The following is a 23,639-nucleotide window of genomic DNA, read 5'->3' as shown; positions in this document are numbered from 1 at the left end:
AACTATTTTCAACGTTTCTGGAACGTTTACAATCGTTCTATAATCGAACCAATATTCGAATTTTATGTTCGAATTTAATTCGAACAAATTCGAACAAAACATTCGAAATAGAAAGCCACTTTCAACCACTTTCAAGCCCATATCTCCCGCACCCTTATAGCTATCGAGACGCAACCACCCCTGTGCACGAATGGAGACTTGGGGCTACCACCACATACAAACACCATTCACGTGCGATGTGTAGTTTTGGCGAAAAAGTGAAATATAGGGACATATATGTCCATTTATATATATATATATATATATATAGATGAGAGTTACAGTTTTGGATCAACTTGACATGTTTATGTATGATGTGAGAGTTGTGAATTTGAATACCACTGTAAACAACATTTTCAGAAATACCAAAATTTAAAATTATTAATTGTTAACATTCTAAACCAGGGGTTGGCAAACTACGGTCTATGGGCATGATAGTAATTACTAACTTGGAAGTCCAGTAAGATGAAATATTGTCTGAGAAGAAACAATTTCATTCTTCACATTAGTACAAATTTTCACCATTCTATAATAAGTTCATAATAATAATTTTATTTGTTTAAGTATCAGCAATTATGTAGGTAAAAATATCACTTCCTAATAAAAGTAAAGCAAAAAGAAGAAGAAGAAAAGGTTGAGTAGCAGTATCTATTAAAAAAATATACCTATTCAAGTTTGCAACCTGGCTGGCCAAACCCAATTTTTTTTTTTACAATCTGGCTTTTTCCTAAAAAAGTTTGCCGACCCCTGTTCTAAACAGATGATGTTACAGGGCCAGATGACTGAGGTGGTTAAGGCATCAGCCTACTGCTCTGGAAACCCAGGTTCAAATTCCAGCAAATAACCTGGGAATTTTTTTTCAGTTAAGTCTGGCTACACCAGGCCAAATCCCTCACCACCTGGTTGTTCCATTCTGGAACTGGCTAAATTTATGATGTGTGTGGAAAAAAGTTCTCTTAGTAGAGAGGTTGAGGCGCACGTTTTAAACGTGTAAACGTGTACGTGTGACGTTCGGCGCCGCTTTCCCGTAAGCCTAAAAGTTTGACGATGGTGTTTGGAATGTCGAGCGTGATTTCACCGACTATCCAAACACCATTGTCAAACTTTTAGGCTTACGGGAAAGCGGCGCCGAACGTCACACCTACACGTTTACACGTTTAAAACGTCCGCCTCAACCTCTCTAGTGCTATAGAGTGGAAAGAGCCAAAAATAAAAAAGATTTTAAAGTATTTTTATCATTAGTTTTGCTGTTGTAAAATTTAAAACTTGGCCAAAATAGCACTTAAATAATAATTATTTTCTAATGTTATTAATTCAAAACTAATTATATATCAAAAATACACAAATAAAATTAATTCAAGGTTGTGTGTAGATTTTTAAGAAATCATACAGCTGTCTTCACTTTTACCTTCAATATCTTTTTTTCATGATTTATTAACTAATTTAGTTAAAAATAGAAATTATACTATTAATTTATACTTATTTCATGTCCTTCCCAATATTATATTGCTAAATATTTTTGCTGTTATATAAGAATTATAGAATATATATCTTATTTTATCTTTTTCATTTTCCCTGATGTTAATCTTTAATTCTTGAATCAAAGTTAAGCAGATTCTACTGCATGTGAAATTTGTTATTACAATCACTTTGGGACTCAACTATGATGATGATAACCAGCTGATAACATTAAAAGAACACATGGTATCATTTGAATATTCATTATTAATTAATTAATTTAGACTAATTAATTAGCAGGTATTTTAATAGTACTTTAAACAAATAATAATAAATATCTTTAACAACAGCTAGCATATAACTGAAGAAACAAGCAATTTAAACTACTGTACCAGAATGAGTAAATAACAATTAAAATTATAAATATTTAACTTTTAAAACACTGATTAAAACTGATAATGACTGTACATTATTAGCTATATGTCGAGGCTGATATTTTTTAAGCTGTATTTTCACACTATAAAAGCTTTATCATCTTCTAATAAATAAACTTTAAAACTTTCTAATTCTGATAATATTATCCACAATTGCTGCCAGTGGATTCTGCTATTTGCATTTTTCACCAGATGCTCTCCTTCTGGTGTTTAAAGACAAAACTATTTTATCTGGGTCATTTGAATCATTCTTGTGTAATGTCAACAGTAAAGATAAATAGCAATAGAAAAAGCAAAGCTTTCTGTTGCATTCCAAATTGCAATTTCAAAGCCATATGGGAGCCCAATATAAGTTTCTGTCTATTCCTACATGAAAAACAGATGATTATTTGGAAATCAAAATTTGGAGAAGCTCATAAATATAACCAATAGAAACAGTGGATTTGACTGTTAAGAATTGCAAAAGAAAAAAGTTTCCTGATTGTCCAGCTTTAAGGAAAAATCCTTTACATGAACAAGTTATGCTGTTAATTTTAAAGTTTAAAATGTCAGTAATTTTGTGTAGGACACAAGGCCAGATTAATGCTCTAAGCTGAACTCTATGTGAAGTTCCTTATCAACCCTTCAGAATTTTAGAAGTCAATCATAAAAAGAAAAGAATTAACATAAACATATTGATTAAATACTACAGAAAATAAAAAGTAAAGTATATTTTGTTGGTTTGTAAAAACATTTTTATTACAAAATTTGACTTCAATTTTCTTTGTAGAAATTTTTGAGGCCCCTTGGAACTTGAGCCCCTAAGCAACAGCTTACATAGCTTATTTGTAAATCCGGCCCTGATGAGACAGATGTCAAAGCTGATGTTTTTTTAACACAGCACAAATATGTATAGAAAAATCTTGCTCATTTGTTTCTATAATACCACATAATGACGTGTCCCACTAACAATAATTGCTCTCCTATAATATTTCTCAATAAACAACTACAAGCAGCATGTATCATTATATCAGACAGTAATATATGATTCATTTTACATTGACTAGTTACAAACAACCCAGATAAAGTAGCCATTTTGTAAAAATGCAAATATATTCCAATAACAAATTGAAAAACTGGATTATCTTTATTATTTATTTACATTACACATCAGTACTTTAAATAGAAATGTGTAGACATGATAAACTTTTTCATATTTTGAAAACATACAATTGATGTAATTTGAATATACTTCATATAAATAATCTCTAAATACAAAAACTGTTAAAAATTTATATTAATGATAATCTATACTAAAACAAATTAAAATTTTATTACCTTCTTGTACAATTTTCTTTCCATCTCTTCTACCATCTCGATAAGAAGTACGACCTTTTGTGTCATCACTCTTTCTGGACTCATTAGATCCAGAACGTCTGCCCCCTGTTCGAATATTTCCTATTTCATCTTTCTCTGAGTCCTTGGTACTGTTTCTCATTCTTGTCGGTGTAACAATTGCATGGTCTTCTCCATTTGGCCGAGTTTTGGCACGTGACTTACTAGCAAGTTCACTTAAACTCATTTCATCTTCGCTTGAACCTCTCTGTGCTATTTTATAATTAAAAATAAAAACTTAGCAATAAACAATGAAAATATTTTTAAAAATAATGCATTTTGAATTACTATTAATGCCATATAAAAATTACTTTGTTATTTAATCAATAGTTAAAGATTATTACTTTAATATACTGAATTAACAAATACTCAATATGCAGATTTTTTTTGTTCAAACTTTTAATTTTCTGTTAGGCATGACTAATAAATTGTAATTTCTTATTTTCCAGCATCTTCATTTCTCTCATTCATGCCAGTGACCTTTATCATTTTGATATATTGTGCCTCTTCTCACTACATACTGAAAATTTAAAATAGTATCTCTCTTTTTTTTCTGGTAAGTACATAATTCAAGAAATAAGTTTTAGATTCACTACTTTTTAGAATTAAAATTCTGTAAAATTAATTTTATAACTGTGTATATTACAAATGACACAAACCAATTAAAACTGAAGAAAGGGATAACACTGAATTCAAAACAAGTAAACATATACTGAAGTTATTACATCCTTTCCTATCACTAAATAAACAAATTATCTCTTCACATTTTAAATCACATATGTTGGATATTGAACAAAATATTTTTATATATGTAATGTAATAATGAATTTTTACAATTCATTTACTTGATCATTTTTTAGGCTGCAATTTGAAAAAATTTTAGACCTATGAATTCCTACAGTTGTCTGTCCTTCCTTGAGAATGGTGTTAGACAGATGAAAGTCAAGCTTAGGGACAGGAGGCCCCCTATTAACTACACAGTCAACTCGCATTAATACAAATTGCTAGGGAAACAGTAATTAGTTTGCTTTATTGAAACTTCATATTAATGATTTTCAGGATCAACACAGTGTAATTTACAGAGTTAAGGATTAATAGGCAATTGAAATTTCTATTTAGTATAAATTATAATAAAGTTAAATAAAATTAACTGCTCATTTTGTAAATAAATTTATTTACAAAATGCCAGGCTGAAATTTTTAAGCATATTCTTAATTTATTTAATTTAAAATATATGCTCTCCACCTCAAATTAGTTTGGAAAAAAATTTTGGGTCCTAAAAATACCTTGCACCCCTTTTCATAAGGTGCATTGTATCACATTACTTCTTGCTTCCTTCAGATGGCTACTTAGGAAAAGTTACCTCTGATTTTTTTGCTGACTTTACACATATGTATATATATTTCATTTGGCAATATTAAATTATTTACTGTTTTGGCACCAATATAAACTAAATTTATATTCAAAATTTTTGAATATACTTTCCATATTCTGAAGATATTGATCATAAGGATAGAGTTAATATGATTATACAGTTTATCCATAGTAAAAACACATTGTTGGGTACATTTTGAGTGTGAACATGGATCCAATTCTAAACACTTAGAATTCAACTAGCAATAGTAACTTAAGATGGAAATAATAGTTTGAACAGTATAAAAAAATCCATGAAAAAAATACAAAATCAAATGCTTGAAAGTTATTTATTAATGAAACCACAAGAGTTGCACTATGTTTGAAGTGCAAAGAAAAATCTCTTCAGTAGGGCAATAGCAATTATAAAGCAAGCATATACAGTATTCATAAAATACATTTCTCTTGTTTATGTGACAAATATGCAAAAAACAAGATATTTTATCCATCCCCATCCAAAAAATATGGGAATTAGATCAGCTACAAGTCAAGCTTTAGTAAGTAACACCACATAATAGTTTTAGATTTTTTAAAATGCAAAAACGTAAGAATTGTATTCATGTGACATTTTTAGCAAAAACAAAAAGTCCTTAGGAATTTACCTGTTAACTGCAAATAAAATTTCATAAATCATCCTGTATAACAGATGAAAGTAACTAGAATAGAATCATTACTGCTTCAAAATAAGATGATAATGACAGAACTAGGTCCCAAGTAAAAACAAATCTTTCTAATCATCCATTAATAAATTTAATATATAATTAGTTGAGCAGAACTAGCAACAACAAATAGCTAATTCTTAGAATAGAGAAAGTGATGTTAAATAATAAGATAGCAAATTAAATTTAGACATTTTTACATGATGTTTATATTCTACCATAAATTAATGAATTTATGATTTCAAGTAGAAAATTTTACAAAAAACAATAAGATCAACAGAGAAACAAAATATTTGAAAAATTATGAAATACATTTTCTTTTTACATTATTTATATAATTACAACTATTATTGAATACAGTTTCAAAACTTAACTTTATCTGTAAGAAATATATATATTTACTTTTAGGCATGCAATAAAAGGTAATTTAACTAGTTGTCTGAAACTTAATTAGTGATGTGCCAGATCGTTAAAAATGTATATCCACGGATACGGATCTCAACTCTCGTACTCAGTCGGCACCGGTGCGTGTGACCTTGGACCGATAGTTGATGCTTTGCATTAGTAACACGACGTGTTTTGACTTGCACTGCGCATGTTTTTGTTTATAGTTTAGTGTGACATGGAATGGCGTAGATTACATTTGTATTTTTGGAGAGTGTTGAGTTAAATTAAAATAAAAACTATATCGACAAAAAAGTTTAGTAGTGTAATATGGAAATATTTTACAATAGTAAATGAATTTTGCATGATAAAATTTTTGCAATGTGAATGTGCCAAATATGTAATTTTAAGAAATAAAAAGTGATTTGAATTGAAGTTATTAGTATTTTATCGCTACCTATCTTTAAAATTTCATATAAGTAATAAAATTCATTAAGATAAAAGATCCGTTAAAGATCTGCTAAAAAGTAACGGATACGGATATAAATACTGACCTTTTTTTTCCCTTGGATATTCGGCACATCACTAAACTTAATAATATATTTATTTTACCATTAATCACTACTTTCTAACATTGATGTTTTGAATGTATATAATATATGCATGCCCTACTCAAAAAATATCAATACAATGTGAAAGTGAATTTGAATCTTTGACGACAATGAATGATTATCTATCATAATTGGTATTAGTAACCATTGATGGCAGTGTGAAAATAGTATGAACTGTTTCAATATAATACTGGAACAACAGACTAATTCATCATGTTAGTAACTTATTTACAATTGGTTCAATGGAAGATGAGCCTGTTTATATAGCAGAAACCTGAAGGATTATAATGGTCAGACAAATAAGATATTGAGATTCCCAAAGTATGTGCTGCAGCTTCCTCACGGGCACCACAAAATGTTTAGAATTTGACATAGGGTGCCTTGGGAAAATCTGCATTTAGTAAGGGCGCCTAGAATCAAAAAAGTTTGGGAATCACTGCATTAAGCTGCAAGCTCAACCCCACTTATCAGCTTCTGAGTCAGGGGATGGCCGTAGGAGGGTAATTAGTGTAGTGAGAAGGGTTGGTGAATAAGTCGACAAGGTGTCTGTTAAAGAATTATAGACAGGTCCACAGGTTCAACAAAACAACAAATTTAATATAAACTTAAACTAGGATACATAAGGTTACGAAGTTATGGCTAAATATGGTGATTATATGCGATTAAAAGATGAAAAGATATAAACCGAGTGGCAAAGATTACTTATGCAAGTCACGATACACGTGTCTGCTAATCTAGGTCCAAATCTCGGTGCGGAGAGAGAGTTTACATATATCTAATAAAATAAAATACCTCTCAATGATTCTTCATACCTTCTAGTATGCTGGACAATCAGTGATCTAAGGTTAAGCATTGGGGAGAGGTTGAATGCGACAAGGTAGGTATTGGTGGGTAGTGTTCTATATGGCGTCTCGTAAGGTCCGCCTGGAGAATTGTGTCCAAGCCCTTTTTATACCCGTTTTCAAACAAGCTGACTAATGTTATGTATGATGTAACCCATTTTAAGTTCGATCTCAGTCTAGAGTTTGTTTATGCTAATTGTCAGAAATCTAATGTTTCAATAAATTTGTTATCTCTTCTATCCAGTATTGTTACTCATTCTACCTCATAAAATTGATAACAGCTGTCAAACAACCTAAATTAATAGCTGAGGGTGACTAAGGTCATGATTTGTATTGCAACCTTAGTAATAATTGTTTAAATTAAACCAACTTTCAATTGTCTTATCAGTTAGGAAATTGAATGAAATAAGCCATCTGGATTTTTCCATTTCGTCATTCTTTTGACCTCTTCTAGGGGGGTTTATTAGAATTGAATCAAAATATTACTTTAAATAATTAATTAAAGAATTTTAATTAGCACTCTTCATCTTCTAACATTTTCATTTTGATTGTGAAGAAATAATAAAATTAATTTTTTAAAACTAAGCAAAATGAACAAAAGAAGTTAGAAAAATATAGGAATTTATAAAACAATATCAATTAATACAATCACAAGAAATATGATAAATTTAAATTCTTGCCTGAATATCTTTTTTTGAAAAGTTTTCATGTGATAAAGAAACTTCTAAATAGGTTAATCCCTCAACATTTTTAAGCTTAGAAGAAATTATTAACAATAAAATAGTACATGAATTAGTTAATTTTTTTCTAAATTTTGTCTGTCTTCACAAAACAATTATCAATGAAGTTCAATTAATTTTGTAATTTCTTTTCATCTGATGGTTCTTTTCATATTTAATAGTTTATAGACAAAATTTGCCCAAACAGAGTGAATTTTGTCTTTAAACTATTAAATATGAAAATAACCATCAGACGAAACAATTCCAAAATCTACATTTTCCAGTGCTTACTACTTTGTGGATATAAAGCCAAAACACCCCAAGAAGGTTAGATGGTTTCAAGAAGACGTTCGTATGTCACCAATTCCTATTTTAGAAAAATTGCATAGTTTTTAATTGGAAAATTTGTGTCTTTTAAAAGGACTTTTTAGTTTTTTGGCAGCTAGTAGCCTAAAAAGGTAGGTCAGTCACCAGGATTGTATTGACTTAAACACAGAATTAAAAATGGTGGTCCCTGTTTGGGCAAATTTTGTCTTTAAACTAGACAATTATTTAATAAGAATGGAAAAAAAATCAGAGAATTTTGGAAATAAAATTAAGTTGAAAGAGTAAATTTATAGGTAAAATTACTGAAGAAAAAATTAATAATTGTTTGAATTTCAATTTTTTCATTATTTGATAATAGCTGAACAAGTTTTTTGACAATTTCATTTTTTCTAATTTTGTAGGTAGACAATCTGTAAACTTTTATTATTGAACTTTTTTTGGAAATCATTATCTATTAATAAATCTTGCTAAAAAAGAAAAAGTTAAATATCTGTGAAATCAGTAATAAAAAATATATAATGAAATATATCTTCTGTTGAAATTGGATTCTTTAATTTGAATGTTTTTAAAAACATTCAAATTAATGGAAGATATAAAAATAAGCCTGAAGAAGAGCCCAGGAGGGGTATCGAAAACATTTGCCGATATAATGAAAGTATAACTTCACTAAATAGACAAACATTTTCCAAACTGAGACATATTACATATTTAATTTGATTACTTCTTTTTATAGATAAAAGGGTACTCTAAAAAATCATAAAAAAGTGCCCTTGTTATATCACTCATTTGGATACATCATCATCATTATTCTTATTTCTTTACATATAAAATGTGATATATCCGAATATAAAAGCACTTTAGTTAATAATGGATAGATATTGTGCCATCTATTATATTGTCAGTTTTCTTTGTCTCTCTACAAGCATGATATAACGAGGAGCTACTGTATATCACAAAAAATAAATAATTTAAAAGATAACAAAAGTAGTTAGTGGCTAGTTTAATACATCATAACAATATAGATTACCAAAATAATAACAGCTATAATAAGCCAAACAATTGCCTACAATTTAATAATTAAAATTAAATTAATATTTCAATTTTAATTATTAAATTTAGCAAGAGATGGTACCTAATGCCTACCTCCAATGCCAAATTACTTAGCATTTAATTATTAATAATAGTAATAATATAACCCGATATAATACAGCAATCTTTTGGCTTTAATATAAAACTATCATGTTTCAGATGTTGATATTGATGATAAAAAATAACCCTTCATAACAAAAGATAACCTCTTTTATATTATTTATTCAACACACACTGTTATGGAATGGCATTTATGAAAATTCAAATGTACTGTACTGTACATGAAACTAAATGCATTTTTTTCAATAATTAAGAAATTCTACAAGGTGTCCTGTAATTCACAGCTTACCTTTTAATTGATTATAACTTTGCAATGAAAGAACAGTAAGTAATTTGCATTCTAAAATACTCTCTACATTGTTTCATTAAAAAGTCAACCTGAGTGTCATCATGATTGATATACTCAGGCTGAAAGGCATAGAAAGATGTTTCATTTCATTTGCAGGCATTGCACCTGAAAATGAAGTGAAGCAGCTTTACATGCCTCTTAGCAGAGCTCAACACTAATTGCATTGAATGTGATCATTCAGGAATTTAATACAATTAGTTTAAAACTCCCATAATTTTTGCAGGGATAACTAATTTAGGGTTATTCAATTGTTTCTCAATATGTCAAAGAGGTTATTTATTGTTAATACAGTCTTTCTTGCTGTGTTGAACCTCCAAATAAACTATTTCATCCAATGACAAAACATCCAAAATTTTTTTTGCAATCAAAAACAAATTAACACATTGTACTCATTGTTGCAAAGCAAGCCATGGCTCCATCATTTTTTCTGGCATACCTGACAATTACTGATCTCATTTATGAGCTAACTGACATCTAGAAAATAATAGCAATTCTATCTTGATTAATGAAAAAGTTATGGTTGATCAAATATGAGTTGTAAAATTGCAGGCAATCTCGTATAGTTAAATATTTCTCTCTCATATATAACAAAAGAAAACAGCACAAATCATGGAAACACCATTTAAGATTGTTATTATTATAATTTGAACAGTATTTCTAAGATTAACAAAAAAAAAAAAAATTTAAATAGAAAGATACTACAGAAATCACAAATCAACTAAAAAAAATCTAGCAGAAATATGGAATGATATAAAAGACTGAAAATGAATTATTATAAATATAAATTTGGAAAATTTCAGAATTCTGATGCTTTCTGAAAGGTAATTAAAAGATTACCTGCAAATCTGACAAAACAAAAGTATAAAAATAACTATAATAAAATAAAATATGAGAACTGAAGTTTTCATGGATTTTTATAATTGTCAAGGTAGATTTATCCTAGAAACTGAAAGGACATATCAAATGGTCTGCAGACTGACCTAGTCATTTTTCTAGAATGCAATTTTTTGCTGTTTAGCAAGAGAAAAGGACATTTTCATGCATCACATATCTGTTGCATTAGGTTACTAGATAGATAATGATTGTGTGCCAAAATGTTTTGTGTAAGGCAATATTTACAAGATAAGAAATGGATGGTATCATTATTAGTCCACAAATTGATAACTTTGAAAACCACTGATCCAAAGCATACAACTCAATAAATCTACTTGTAAAACTACTAAAAAAATTTTAAAAAATCATAGTTTTTATGATAATTCATTGGATTGGCTATTAAGTTATTTAGATAATCAAAAGTTACACAATTAGAATAGATAATGGAACATCTAACTTGTGTGCTATATCCAACGGATTAACTCAATGTTCTATATTAGCCCCTATGTTATTTAATTTATTTATAAACAATATATTCATAAATACTGTTCCTGCTTGCTTACAATTTTATGCTAACAATATAAATACTATTACGTCTGATCTAAACATCTGAATAGTTAAAAAAAAAAATTCAAATTTACACAAAAATTAATGGTCTGATGATAAATAAAGAAAAATGCAACTATACAGTTTACATAAATAAGAACACTCCTCAAAAATAATTAAGATATAATGTAATATCTATAAAAATTCAGTTAAAACAAGTAACCAATATTAAATATCTTCACTTAAAATAGATGATAAATTAAATTTGAACTTGCAAATAGAAAATCTGCTTTGTGAAAACAGACATGGATAAATGTAATGACCTATTAATTGAGAAAATTTATAAACTAGTTTATGAATTTATAACCTATTACAAAATAATTTTCTATGTGCTCTCTTATTTTTAAAACTTTTTTTCATCTACTCAGAATGATCAATGTTTACATTTGGACTACAAAATCTTTCTCTAAACAGTACTAAATAGAGGTATTTTAATTACGATCAACTAGTATTTAATTCAAAAGAAATATATTAATTTTTTTTATGATAAATGTTTCAATGCATAAAGTTTTCATAATTTTCTAAAGACATACTTAAAACAGTTTTTCTTTGATCAGTCTCTAAGTACTTCATAATAAATTGAAAGTTTCAAAATCAGCAGATAAATTGCTCATTGTATAACCTACATCTGATTTCAAATTAACTTTTTTTATATAACACATATCTTGAGTTATCTGCAGAAAAATATGGTATACTTTAAACAAAATGAAAATTCTAAATTGAATTCAATCTTTATCGTGCATATACAAAACTTTTATAAATTTCACTAGATTCTAAATTTTGGTATACTTCAATTTTTTAATAAACAATTTAAAAAAAATATTTTTATTAATAAAAGATTTTTGGATTCAAATTGTAATTCTATAATTATCAACTAAAGACAAAAAAACTGTTTAAATTTAGAAACAAAATGGTAGCTATTTAGTGATATGAATTTAGTCTGAAAACTAATAAACTTTATTAAATATAATTTTTTAATAATAAAATATTGAAAATAACTGATTTTTAAACAGAGGTGAATCAAATCTTAATAGATCATCTTGGTTTTAATATTAATTAATATAAAAATGTATAATAAATATAATGTGTGGAACTTTTTCTCTCTTGAAAAGTATAATAATAAACTTAAATACTTACAGCGTGATTTTCTGTTAATGTCTTCACGCTTTGATTTAGAATTTTTTGGTAAGCTCTGTTCTATTTCTAGCTTATCTTCTGAAATTTCTTCTTTATCATCTAACAAAATATCATCAGAAATTTTTTGTTTGGCCCCACATGTTCTTTTTGGATTGTCTTCAACACCCATACATGCTTTAATCAATTCTGCTGCATTTTCAGAACATTTCCGTTTTGTTGGCTTAGAAAAGACTAGAGAAGTAAACGATTCTGTCTGTAATTCTTCTTTAAACGAAGATTTATCTTCAACACTTTCCGTACAAGTTGGTTCAGAAATTTCTTCAGATTCTTGCTCTTCATTTGATTGGGAAAATGGACGGATTACTTCTTCAGCACTTTCTATACTTTTGTTTTCATTTAAAACATTATTATCTTGAGCCTCTAAACAAGAAGAAATACACAGTTTTGTATTTTCTTTATTTTCCTCATTGGTAGACTCACAACAATCATTATTAGCATTTTCAGTGTCACAATTCACTTTAGTTTCAGTAGATTCACATTCTTTAATATTTGAGGTTTGTGCAGTTTCATTCTGTTGTACTGACTCTGCATTAGTTTTTGACTCTAAAATTGAAGAACTATTAATTAATTCTTTAGAAATATTTTCATTATAACTCTCATTACTCTTGACATCTGATTCATTTATATACACACTTGATGTAGACTCTTTATCACTGCTTCTAAAATCTTCTAAAGATTTCTCTACTAACATATTTGAAGAATCAGATTTTACTGTATCTTTATCTGCATCATCAAGTAAAGTTATCACATCTGAATTACAGCTATCACCTTCAGCAGTCAGTGAATTTATAGATTCGATTTTATTCTCTAAAGTTAACGACAATTCTGTTTGTACATCTTCTGAAGTTTTACTTTTAAGTACTTTATTTATATTTGTAGAAAGCTCATTATCTGTTAGATTCTCTAATTTGTTTTCCTTTTTTCCTCCTGCTTGTTCATCCGAATTCACTGTAGAAATTGGTACTACTGCTGGACTGTTTAAGGACTGTGAACCTACAGAGACAATAGATTTTTCGATTCCAGAATTAATGTCAGTAGATAACTGAGTTGACACAGAAGGAGATGGTACTAACACAAAAGAACCAGAAGTAGAAACTGTTGTTACTGTATTGGTGGCAGTGGTTGTAGTGCATATAGCACCTTTTGCTGACACAATTTTAATTGATGAAGAAGTTCCTGTAACAACAACAGATTTAACAACAACTGTTGCCATGTTGCGCATGGAAGAAGAGCCTGATGGAGTCATTGCAGGTACATTAGCTTTTACAGGAGAAACTTTTGAAACAACTAATCTGACAGGAGATGATGATGACGACGATGAATTTGACAATGCAGATGTATGTGAAGAACCAGGTGTTGAACCAATAATCTCTACAACTGCAGGATTACTAGTTGATCTAACAGATAATCCTGAATGTCCTCCTGGAAGCGTGACAAGTTTAATTGGAACAGTCTTCGATGAACTGATAGGAAGAACTACACTTGGTGAAGAAGGATTCTGACTAACTGAACCAGAACTGTTAATATTTCCTTTAAAAATTAACGTCACTTTACTGCTTGCAAGATTGTCAGAAGATATTGAGACACACTTGCTGGAAGATAGCAAAGACGTTACTCCAGATGTGGATCCACTAAAATTTAAAGTAGAAGGCATAATTGTTGTTAAAGAACTTGGACAAGTTCCTTCCCTGGAATGAATTAAATTTTCATTATTTAAATCAACAGTTTTATTATCAATAGAATCCATGTTAGACTGAAGAACAGAACTTTCTGATTTATCTTCTTGAGTTACAGAATCATCGTCATCATCTTTTTTACTGTTAGATATTGTCAAACTATCAGTGATATCAGAAGATTCTGCAATTATATTTTCTGTTAATGTAGTAGTTATATGATCAGATGAATCACATGAAGCATTAAAATCAGAAACATTTGGAATGTTAAATGTAGTATTCTGTTCAGAATCTTTATCATTGTTTAACTTAACAGTACTATCACCAGAAGTCTGTTCATTTGGTGTATTATCCAATTTTAGTTCATTAATAGTCATATCTGAAAAATCATATTCATTCTTTTGACACAGATTCTCTAGTTTAACATCTTTTTCTGCTGAGATATTTTCTGATGGATTTACAGAATCTGAAATAAAATTTTAAAATATAATTAAAACAATATGAAATTTTAACAGTAAAAAATAATAATATATGTATAATACAGTCATTTCCAAAAATCTATATGGTTTGAATTTAAATACAAATTTTGAACTAATGTAGATGTTTAGAATTCAAAAAAATTTTGCAAAAGAAAATAATTTAGCTGAATTTGACATTAGCTTTCATTGAAAAGTTAAATAAATTAAACACTATTACAAGTAATTAAAAATGACAGTATAAATTTAAAAAATTCATAATATTCATAACTATGCTTTAAAAGATTATTGCACATACAGTATAATGCAAATTTCTTTTGCAACCTATTGTTACACTTGAGATATTCCTTTAGAAAATTTAAACAAAAAATATACATAAAAGATTATTTTTATACTAATTAAAAAAAATTCAAATTGAAAGATTCTGATAAAAAATAATCTTTTTAAAAAAATTATTTAACATATATGTTCTTTTTACAGCAGTCTATGTACTATTCAACTCCCTATCTTAGAAACTATAACAACAGTGGCAGCTCCTGATTGCCTAAATCTGGGCTGCTGAGCAGCAACTAGTATTTAGCATAATAAACTATCTAATAATAAACAGATAAAGAAAAACCAGTATCTTTATCCATTTTAACACAAATTTAGTAAAAAGTTTACAAGCCTACCATGTATAAATTATAAAAAAGTCAAAAAATACACATACCCAATACAAAATATGACTACTGTATTACAGTAATTTTATTGGGATTTGAAGGGAAAGTTTTTGCATATTTTTATTAACAGCTGTTTTTTACTTAACATAAATATGTGATGTAATTATAAGTTGTGAAATTTAACACATTATTCCTATGGGAGACTGTACAGTTTGTTTTGAAGCTTATTTTAAAGTTCTCTATATCATATTTCACTTGAATAAAATTAAGTCAAAATGTCTGCAGATAAAATGCACACCAGGCATATTATGCATGCTTTTTAAGTTTCGTAAAGGATATCATGCTATACAAACAGTAAAAAATACTCTTACTGTGTATGGGGAAGATGCTTCGGAACTCCAAATGTGTCAAATGTGGTTTTTAAAGTTTTGTTTGGGAAATTTTGAACTAAAGGATACAAAATTTATGGGCTCCCAAAAGCTGTTGAAGAGAAATTGCAAAGATTGACAAGTAACAACTCATGAATTTGGTACAAATCTTAGTGTGTCATAGACATGTATTGTAGAAACATTATATCCACATGAAATGGTTATAAAAATGCTGATGATTGTGTTCCATACCGGTTTGTTTTTTTCACTTGTGAAAAAAAAACTGAATTGAGTATAATTTTGCTGGATGAAGGTAGACAGCTGTAAATTTTTATTTTATTTTTAAATTGGTTACTCATTTTTATCTTAGAAAACTTTTTTAATGGATGAATGAAAAAATTAAAGTTAAAATAAAAATATTTGTTATTAACAAAAAATTTGTTCTAGTGATTGGTGATTGTTCGGTCAAGTACCATGGTACAACTGTATTTGATTAATGTGATTTTGATATATGTGGTAACATTGAGAAATTTATTAATCGCATTAATCAAGTTATAACTATAGTAGGCAACCTGTATATAGCAGAAACCTGTCTACTATGGAAGAGTTGTTCAGTCCCTTGAGATTCCATTATAGATAGGTTTGACTGTATATATGTAGTTCTAGTTTATTAAAATTAATTAAAAAATTAATTTTAATGAACTAGAACTACATATATACATACCCTCGTATATATACAAACACCTCATATATATACATTTAAAATTAATTAAAAAATTAATTTTAACCATGTATACTTTTAACTGCATCCTCTCCTGTGACAGCACTGCTAAACAGTGCAGTACTGTTTCAAGCATTTTATCATATCACAAGATATGGCAGTTGAACAAATAGAACTGTTCAAAATATTATTTTATTTAAATTATTTTAGAACTGTTTTCTGAGTGGAAGATAGTGCTGCTCTATTAAACATGTAGCAGGAGGGCACACAACTAACCTAAGAATCATTTTTATTTTATATACTGTTTTCATCAGTAATGGTTTGATTAAAAAATTAATTTTAACTGTGTCTAATAATTTATATAATTACTATGTAATAAAAATTAAGGCGTTATTTTGGAATTTAATTTTTCTGTGTGGGCTACAGTTCCAGTGCTTATCACAAGCTGCTGCTATATACTGTATTTATGCGGATGAGCGAAAGATTCTTTGCGTGTTTGCAATCATTTTTGTGAACAGTGTATTCACATATTTTATCAAATTCTCACCTTCTGGTGTTCAAAAACAAAAGTATTTGATCTGGGTTGTTTGAATCATTCTTGTGTATTATCAGAAGTAAAGATGAATAGCAATAGGAGAAATCAAAGCTCTTGAATTGAATTCCAAATTGAAATTCCAAAATCACATGGGAGCTGGATATAAGTTTTAATCCATTCCCACATGAAAACAGATGATTATTCAGAAATCAGAATTTGGAGAAACTCATAAGTGTAATCAATGGAAAGTAGATTCGACTGTTAAGAATTGGCAAAAAAGGTTCCAGATTGTCCAGCTTTACATGAACAAATTATGTTGCTGATTTTACAAGATTTTTTCCTTGAAGTTTAAAATGCCAGTAATTTTTATGAGACAATGTGTGATATGATGTGTTCATTTGATATTTTATTTGTGATTAAACAACATAAAATTAAAATTGTATTAATAAATCTAATTTTCTTTATTTTGATCTTTAAAGTCACACCTCGTACTATATGCAAGATTATCTTATATTCAAGTAAATATAGTAACAACCAAAAACTGCTACACAATTTAATTTTTCAAGACAATGTACATATCAGAGCTACAATTAAAAACTTCAGCCTAGGAGGCATTAAAGAGAATTAAAAGAAATATTTTAATCTTGCAAGCACTTTCAATGTAAATATGTATGTCGTCTTCAGGCAATTCAAAATCGAATAGAGAATTCGAACAGAACATTTAAATTTAAGCATTAACAATATTAAGCCATTTTTGGAATATAACTATTAAAAAATAAGATTTAAATTTTAGAATTAAAAACATTTAAAATTGGCGTACATGCATTTTAAAATAAATAAACCCCGATTGGAATGGCTATTAATTAAGATAATTGAAATTAAGAAGCCTTTTTTGTAAATGTGAAAAATTGGCGTGCATAACATAAGAGCCAATTAGAATGGCTATTAAGAACAAGTAAATTTTAGACTTTAAATTAAAAACATTTTGTAAACACGTATAAAATTTGGCACGCATGCACCTTAACAAAGACAGCATAGAAGCCGATCGGAATAGAGCCATAAGTGCAAGTTTACATTAAAATTTAAATATAAAAACGTGGGACATAACTTAAAATACATAAAATACATGTAACATATAAAAAGACACATGTAAAGAGGCAGACGCGTATATGCATTGAACCACATAGGAGGTGTGGGAAATGAGTGTAGAATTATTGTTGATTTTTTAAACGCCTGTATGAATTAATCCAGACATCCGGTAAGTCGAGGGTAGGGGAGTTGCACAGGGAGAGCAGTTTTGTGAGGAGGGCCTCCCAAATATATAGCAAGCTCCCTTCATCACAGCGTTTGAGTATTGCCACCCGATTCCAAAGCACTATGTGGTGTTGTTGTATCACCAATTTGGAAAGTTCAGTGTCGCAATTGCCAAGTGCCACCGAACGTTGGTGTTCAGATACACAAGCAGCCAGCATTCTGATAGTCGCTCCTATATAATAGGTGCATAGTCCTGATATTGGATTCTGCAAGGGAACGGAGTATACACCAGATTTTTCCAGGGTGGAAGTAGCATCTCTATCACTACACAAGATTTTTCACAGACATGGTCGTGGGGCAATAGGTAAACGAAAACCATTCTGCCTAAAGATCCGGCAGATCAGGGCCGTGAAGCATCCACAGTATGGGAGTGAGGGACGGAGCATTGTCCAATCCCTTGGTCTGCGCAATGTGGTGGCAGGGAAGAGAGACTGTATAACTCTGTTTTTGCAAGATTAAAATATTTCTTTTAATTCTCTTTAATGCCTCCTAGTCTGAAGTTTTTAATTGAGTTAACTGTTGACGTGACATCCAAGCCAGATCAGAGCTACAATATAAAATTATAAAATCAAACAAAGAACAGTAATGTATTTGAAAATGGAATATATGTAAAATAAAAATGACTAAATTAAGTTAATATTATAATGGATTAATTCCCAAAGTTCCATAAAAACATCTATATCTCATATAAAATCAGTTTTCTTGTTTATAATGAATTCCTTGGCTAAGATCATAGTTATCTTTCACTTATCTTTTCCTTTTTTTAAAATCTTTATAATGCACTTTCATATAGTTCTATAGTGAAGTCTATTTGTAATGTCCCTGACAAATATCTCATAAAATATGCATCCAATTAAGAAATTAATCAGAATAAAAGTTATTTTCAAGTGACCTTTTCAATTTCATAAAACTAAGTCATCCCCTGCCCCCTTATAGGAATGGAGGATAACTTTTAGAATTTCAAACGAGACACTCTATTTTCAGATTCTTGATTAAATAATAATGTTTTATTTAAAACATTTTAAACAAAAATATTAAATTTAAAAGTTTTGAGCATTTTTACTTGTATTTTCAAAAAACATTTTTTTTCCTTCATTAGTAGAACAAATTTATTATAAACAACAAAAAATAAATACTCAAATTTTTTATTTATCTCAAACTATTTAATTTATTAAATGTAAGAATCAAATTATTTAATAGAATTGTCATTTTAGTTTAAAACATAATTTTTTTAAGGATCTCATTTAACCATTAGTAATTGTCTTTTAACCACAGATACAAATGAAAATAGAATGTTTTTGAAAGAATGAAACATATGTTCCATTAAAAACAATTACTGTGAAAACTTTTTATGCAATCAAAACTTATTCTGGACAAAAATTATTTAAGTTCTTATCCTGGTTATATAATTATCTAAATATCAATCATTAAGAAATTTAATTGTCTTAATTAGTTACAATAAATTAAGATTATAACAAATCATTTCTTTAACTATTATTTTTTTAAAATACGATTAAAACCGCTCCTAACTTATGAAATTCACATTTTTGGAAAAAAAAGTTTTAAATAAAACTTTCTTTATCCTTCTTACTTATTTAATCTTTAATCAAGAATCCAAAAACAGAAAAATTAAGTGGTCCCATTTGAAATCTAAACTTGTTCCCTGCCCCCATTAGGGTGCAGGTGGTGAGTGTTTTTATGAAACTGAAAAGGTTCCTAGAAAACAAATCTTTTGCTCTGATCAATTTTTTAATTTTAATTGGGTGCATATTTTTCAGGTTACATTGTAAATGAACCACTCAGTGGTGTGTGTGTATGTATATATATATATTTTATTTCTTCCATATCATTTACTTTATAATTAATCTGTAATGAATTGCTAACAAAAATAAGACAAAAGAAAAAAAATAGAACATTTTGGAATTTTGAGGCAATATTTTCTAAATTGCATACTAGTGTCATGTTTTCAGGGGCAACTTCAAAAAGTATAGGTGTGAATGTGCAGGTTATATGCAGGAAATTGTGGTATGCTACATATTGCATGTCAGAATAAACTTAAAAGTTAATTGAGAGCAAAACATTTTTCATAAAAAATTTCTTATAATTTAAGATGAGCAAAAATATTTTGAAAAGATGAATATTAAAGTTGAATTATCTTACATAATTAAGGCAAGGTATAATAATAAATTTGATATTTGAATCTCTCCATATATATATTTTTGATATTTACATTTTTATTGAAATTATATAAATATAAAATAAGTCAAAAAGTAATAATTAAGTTAATTAATATATACACAAAATACATACCTAAGCACTTTTGTATAGTATCTGAGGACAAATCTTCTAATAAGGAATTTTTTGCTTCATTCATCTGATGTGATGGGATTTGAGAAATTTTACTATCTTTTGAAAATTCATTGCCACAGATCAATAATTGCTGAATTGATGGATTATCTCTTTCTGGTCTTGGATTTTCAACTTCAGTTTCTTTTAATGATTCATTGTTTGAAGATTCTGATGATGATGCCTTATTAGTAGAACAATCTTTATTTTCATGTTCTAAATTAGATGAGTCAGTATCATCCTTGTCTATTTCCCGTAATTCTTCTACTGAATCAAGACTGGATTCTTCACTACTTCCATCTGATTGTTTTTCATTTACATCTGATCTTTTATTAGTTGTGTCTGTCTTCAATATTGTTTCGTGTAAAGACTCATCTGTTTTATTACACAAATGATTTATATGTACAGATTCTGACTTATTAATATGAGAAATTCTATTTATAGTAGTTCCTGAAGAATATGTTATTGGTAATAATCTAGTATGTACAACATCTGTTGCTGATTCCAGATTTGGTTCAGAAAGGTAGCAATCATCATTAGTACTTTGATGCATAGCTACAATATTTCTTGGGAATTCATCACCATGTGATGGTATGAGAGATGGAATTGATGATACTTCTCCTGCAAGGCCAAGTCTATTAGCTGACTTTGGCACAGTTTGTGAAATATGAAGAGAAGGCACTTCTATCACTTTAGAAACAGACTGAATAGGTAGACTATCAACAGATATTATTTTTGCAACTGGTGATGATGATTTTTTCCTTACATCTATTAAGCAAATATTTTCTGAAGGATGATCATTTTCCATTTCTACAGAAATACCATCACTTAGGTCTCGATTATTCTCTAAATCTGAAAATTTCAATTGACAAGTTTTTGGATATTTATCATTATGATTATTTATAATTTCATCGATAGCATTTTCACCAATATGATTAGTATTATTCCCAGATTTTTCAAAAGATTCTTCAATTAACTTATTTTCATTCTGATGTTGAACAGGAACCTTTTCATCTTCAGTAAGTTCAGAATTAGCTATTACATCTGGTTTCAAATCAAATGTTTCATTAAATGAAACATTTTGGGAATTGCTTGATGAAGTTACGTAAGAATTCTGCAAAGATTCCAAAGTGTTATTGATAGAAGTAACCACCTTCATTTCTGTCCTTTTTTCTGAATAATCATTCAATAATGTTGATAATTCATTCTTTGAATGATCAACATTATCATCTGCCCTTTTTGTAATTATATTATCAAGATTTTGCCTTGAAGGGCTGTTCACCACTTTCATAGACTCAACAGTAACATTATTAGAATCAATACTATCTTGTGAAGATGTTATTCTCATTTCAGAATTTAAACTTGTAGAATCTGAAAAGGTATTCTCTGACTGTCTAAGTAAACTTTCTTCCGATACTATGCATCTTGTCACATTCTGAGATTTATTTGATTGCACATTTCTTTCTTCATTTAGTTTTATAGAAATATTGCAATTACTATTTTGCTGTAATGAAGTATCAGTAACATCAAAATCAGTATTAAATTTTGATGATGTTGCATCACTTATTTGAGAATTATTCTTATCTGTAGAATCACTAGTACAAGTTGATGATATCAAATTCTTATTTTCAATACTGACAGATGAAGTTAATGATTCAGAAGTATGCGCTTGAGGTAGATGGCTATTATTTGATTTATTCTGACTTGTACTATCAGAAAGTTCTGAAAATTAAAATATATTTTTAAGTTTAATAATATAATTTTCAATAAATTTGATATTATATTCTAAAAGAGATGAAATAAATGTAAAATAACTAAAAATAATTTTATATTTCTACTCATCTAATATTCTTTATTATATCTGGAATGCTTCCATGTATGAACAGCTAAGCAAACTAATAACATAGTTTGTTTCTTATAAACTACATTATATTAATTAATTAAAATGCCTCAATGTCCTTTTTTCTTACCAAAATGTAAATTTTCGACTATAAATTTGTATCTTCTATTATCAGGACTTATTATACTGGCTTTACAGATAATGCTATAAAGTTTAACAGAAAACTATTTTTATTTTATTCCATATACCTTGACACATACATAATTTTGCATTTCGGACATATTTGCCCCTCCTCAGCAGGTATTTCTGTATATTAATTTTCCGGTTTTCCTTTATTTTTAGCTCAACTCAATATTCAAATTTTACCAACAAAAACAGAATTACTATGATTTTAAACATTTGTTATCGTCCCATTTGACTCACACCTCCTCAGTGAAATGACAAAAATTCAAACTATAATTTTTTTTATAAATATTGAAATTTAACATTCAATTGAATATAACGTTAGAAAAATGAATTTTTAAATTTTTTTATTATATAGTAAGATTGTTCATTTTAAAAACATATATGCAACCTTGAACTTTTGATCAAAAATGTTTATCTATGATGAAATATAACATAAATTACTTCTTTCTTCACAAACCAGCAATTAATTCTCTTTTAAACAAACATTTCCATCCATTTTCAACAGTCATCACCAAGTTTCAATGTAAAAGAATGTAAATTCCAAAAATTTAAAAAGTTTGCACGTTATGAAGATACACACATGCTCAGTGTTGCATTTAAAAAGTCGGTCTTCCAGCTGGCTTCCAGCTTTAAAAATATGAAAATACACGACATTGAGTATGCGTGTATCTTTATGACATGCAAACTTTTTAAATTTTTAGAATTTACATTCTTTCAAACATTCCATTTAAATCAAAACCTGATGATGATCGTTGAAAATGGATGAAAACATTTGTTTAAAAGAGAATTAACTGCTGGTTTGTGGGTAATTTCTTATTTATTTAATTTTATTTAAAATTGAAGAAAGAAATACAATCACCACAATATTACTGCTATACACCAGTAATATTGTGGTTATTGTATTTCTTTCTTCAACTTTGTAATCCAATATTTTATTTTATTATAAATTATTAAAAGAAAATTAATACTAAAAATGAAATTTTAATGTTTAATATTAACAACTGAACCAATACTCAGCAGAAAGAATAATTACTAAAATCATCACTAAACACCTTTGGCTATATATTTATTTGTTATACAGTAATGT

The 23,639-nt window shown here is 28.2% G+C and overlaps 1 protein-coding gene across 1 annotated transcript in view; it reads right to left on the bottom strand.

Annotated features, from left to right (window-relative positions):
* The window catches only part of LOC111618641 (serine-rich adhesin for platelets-like), a 114,516-nt gene that overhangs the window by 7,651 nt on the left and 83,226 nt on the right, over window positions 1-23,639 (bottom strand). Inside the window, exons 7-9 of the mRNA XM_023360205.1 lie at window positions 20,491-22,248; window positions 12,375-14,573; window positions 3,249-3,518 (exon numbers count right to left, since the gene is read on the bottom strand). Of these exons, the coding sequence (XP_023215973.1) occupies window positions 3,249-3,518; window positions 12,375-14,573; window positions 20,491-22,248 (4,227 nt within the window). The remainder of the gene's footprint in view (window positions 1-3,248; window positions 3,519-12,374; window positions 14,574-20,490; window positions 22,249-23,639) is intronic.

The sequence above is a fragment of the Centruroides sculpturatus genome, unplaced genomic scaffold (genome assembly GCF_000671375.1).
Source record: "Centruroides sculpturatus isolate CEXI.00-Female unplaced genomic scaffold, Cexi_2.0 scaffold67, whole genome shotgun sequence".
In the NCBI taxonomy this organism is placed as follows: Eukaryota; Metazoa; Arthropoda; class Arachnida; order Scorpiones; family Buthidae; genus Centruroides; species Centruroides sculpturatus.
The sequence above is the reverse complement of the archived record's forward strand: the minus strand, read 5'-3'. Positions and strand labels throughout refer to the sequence as shown.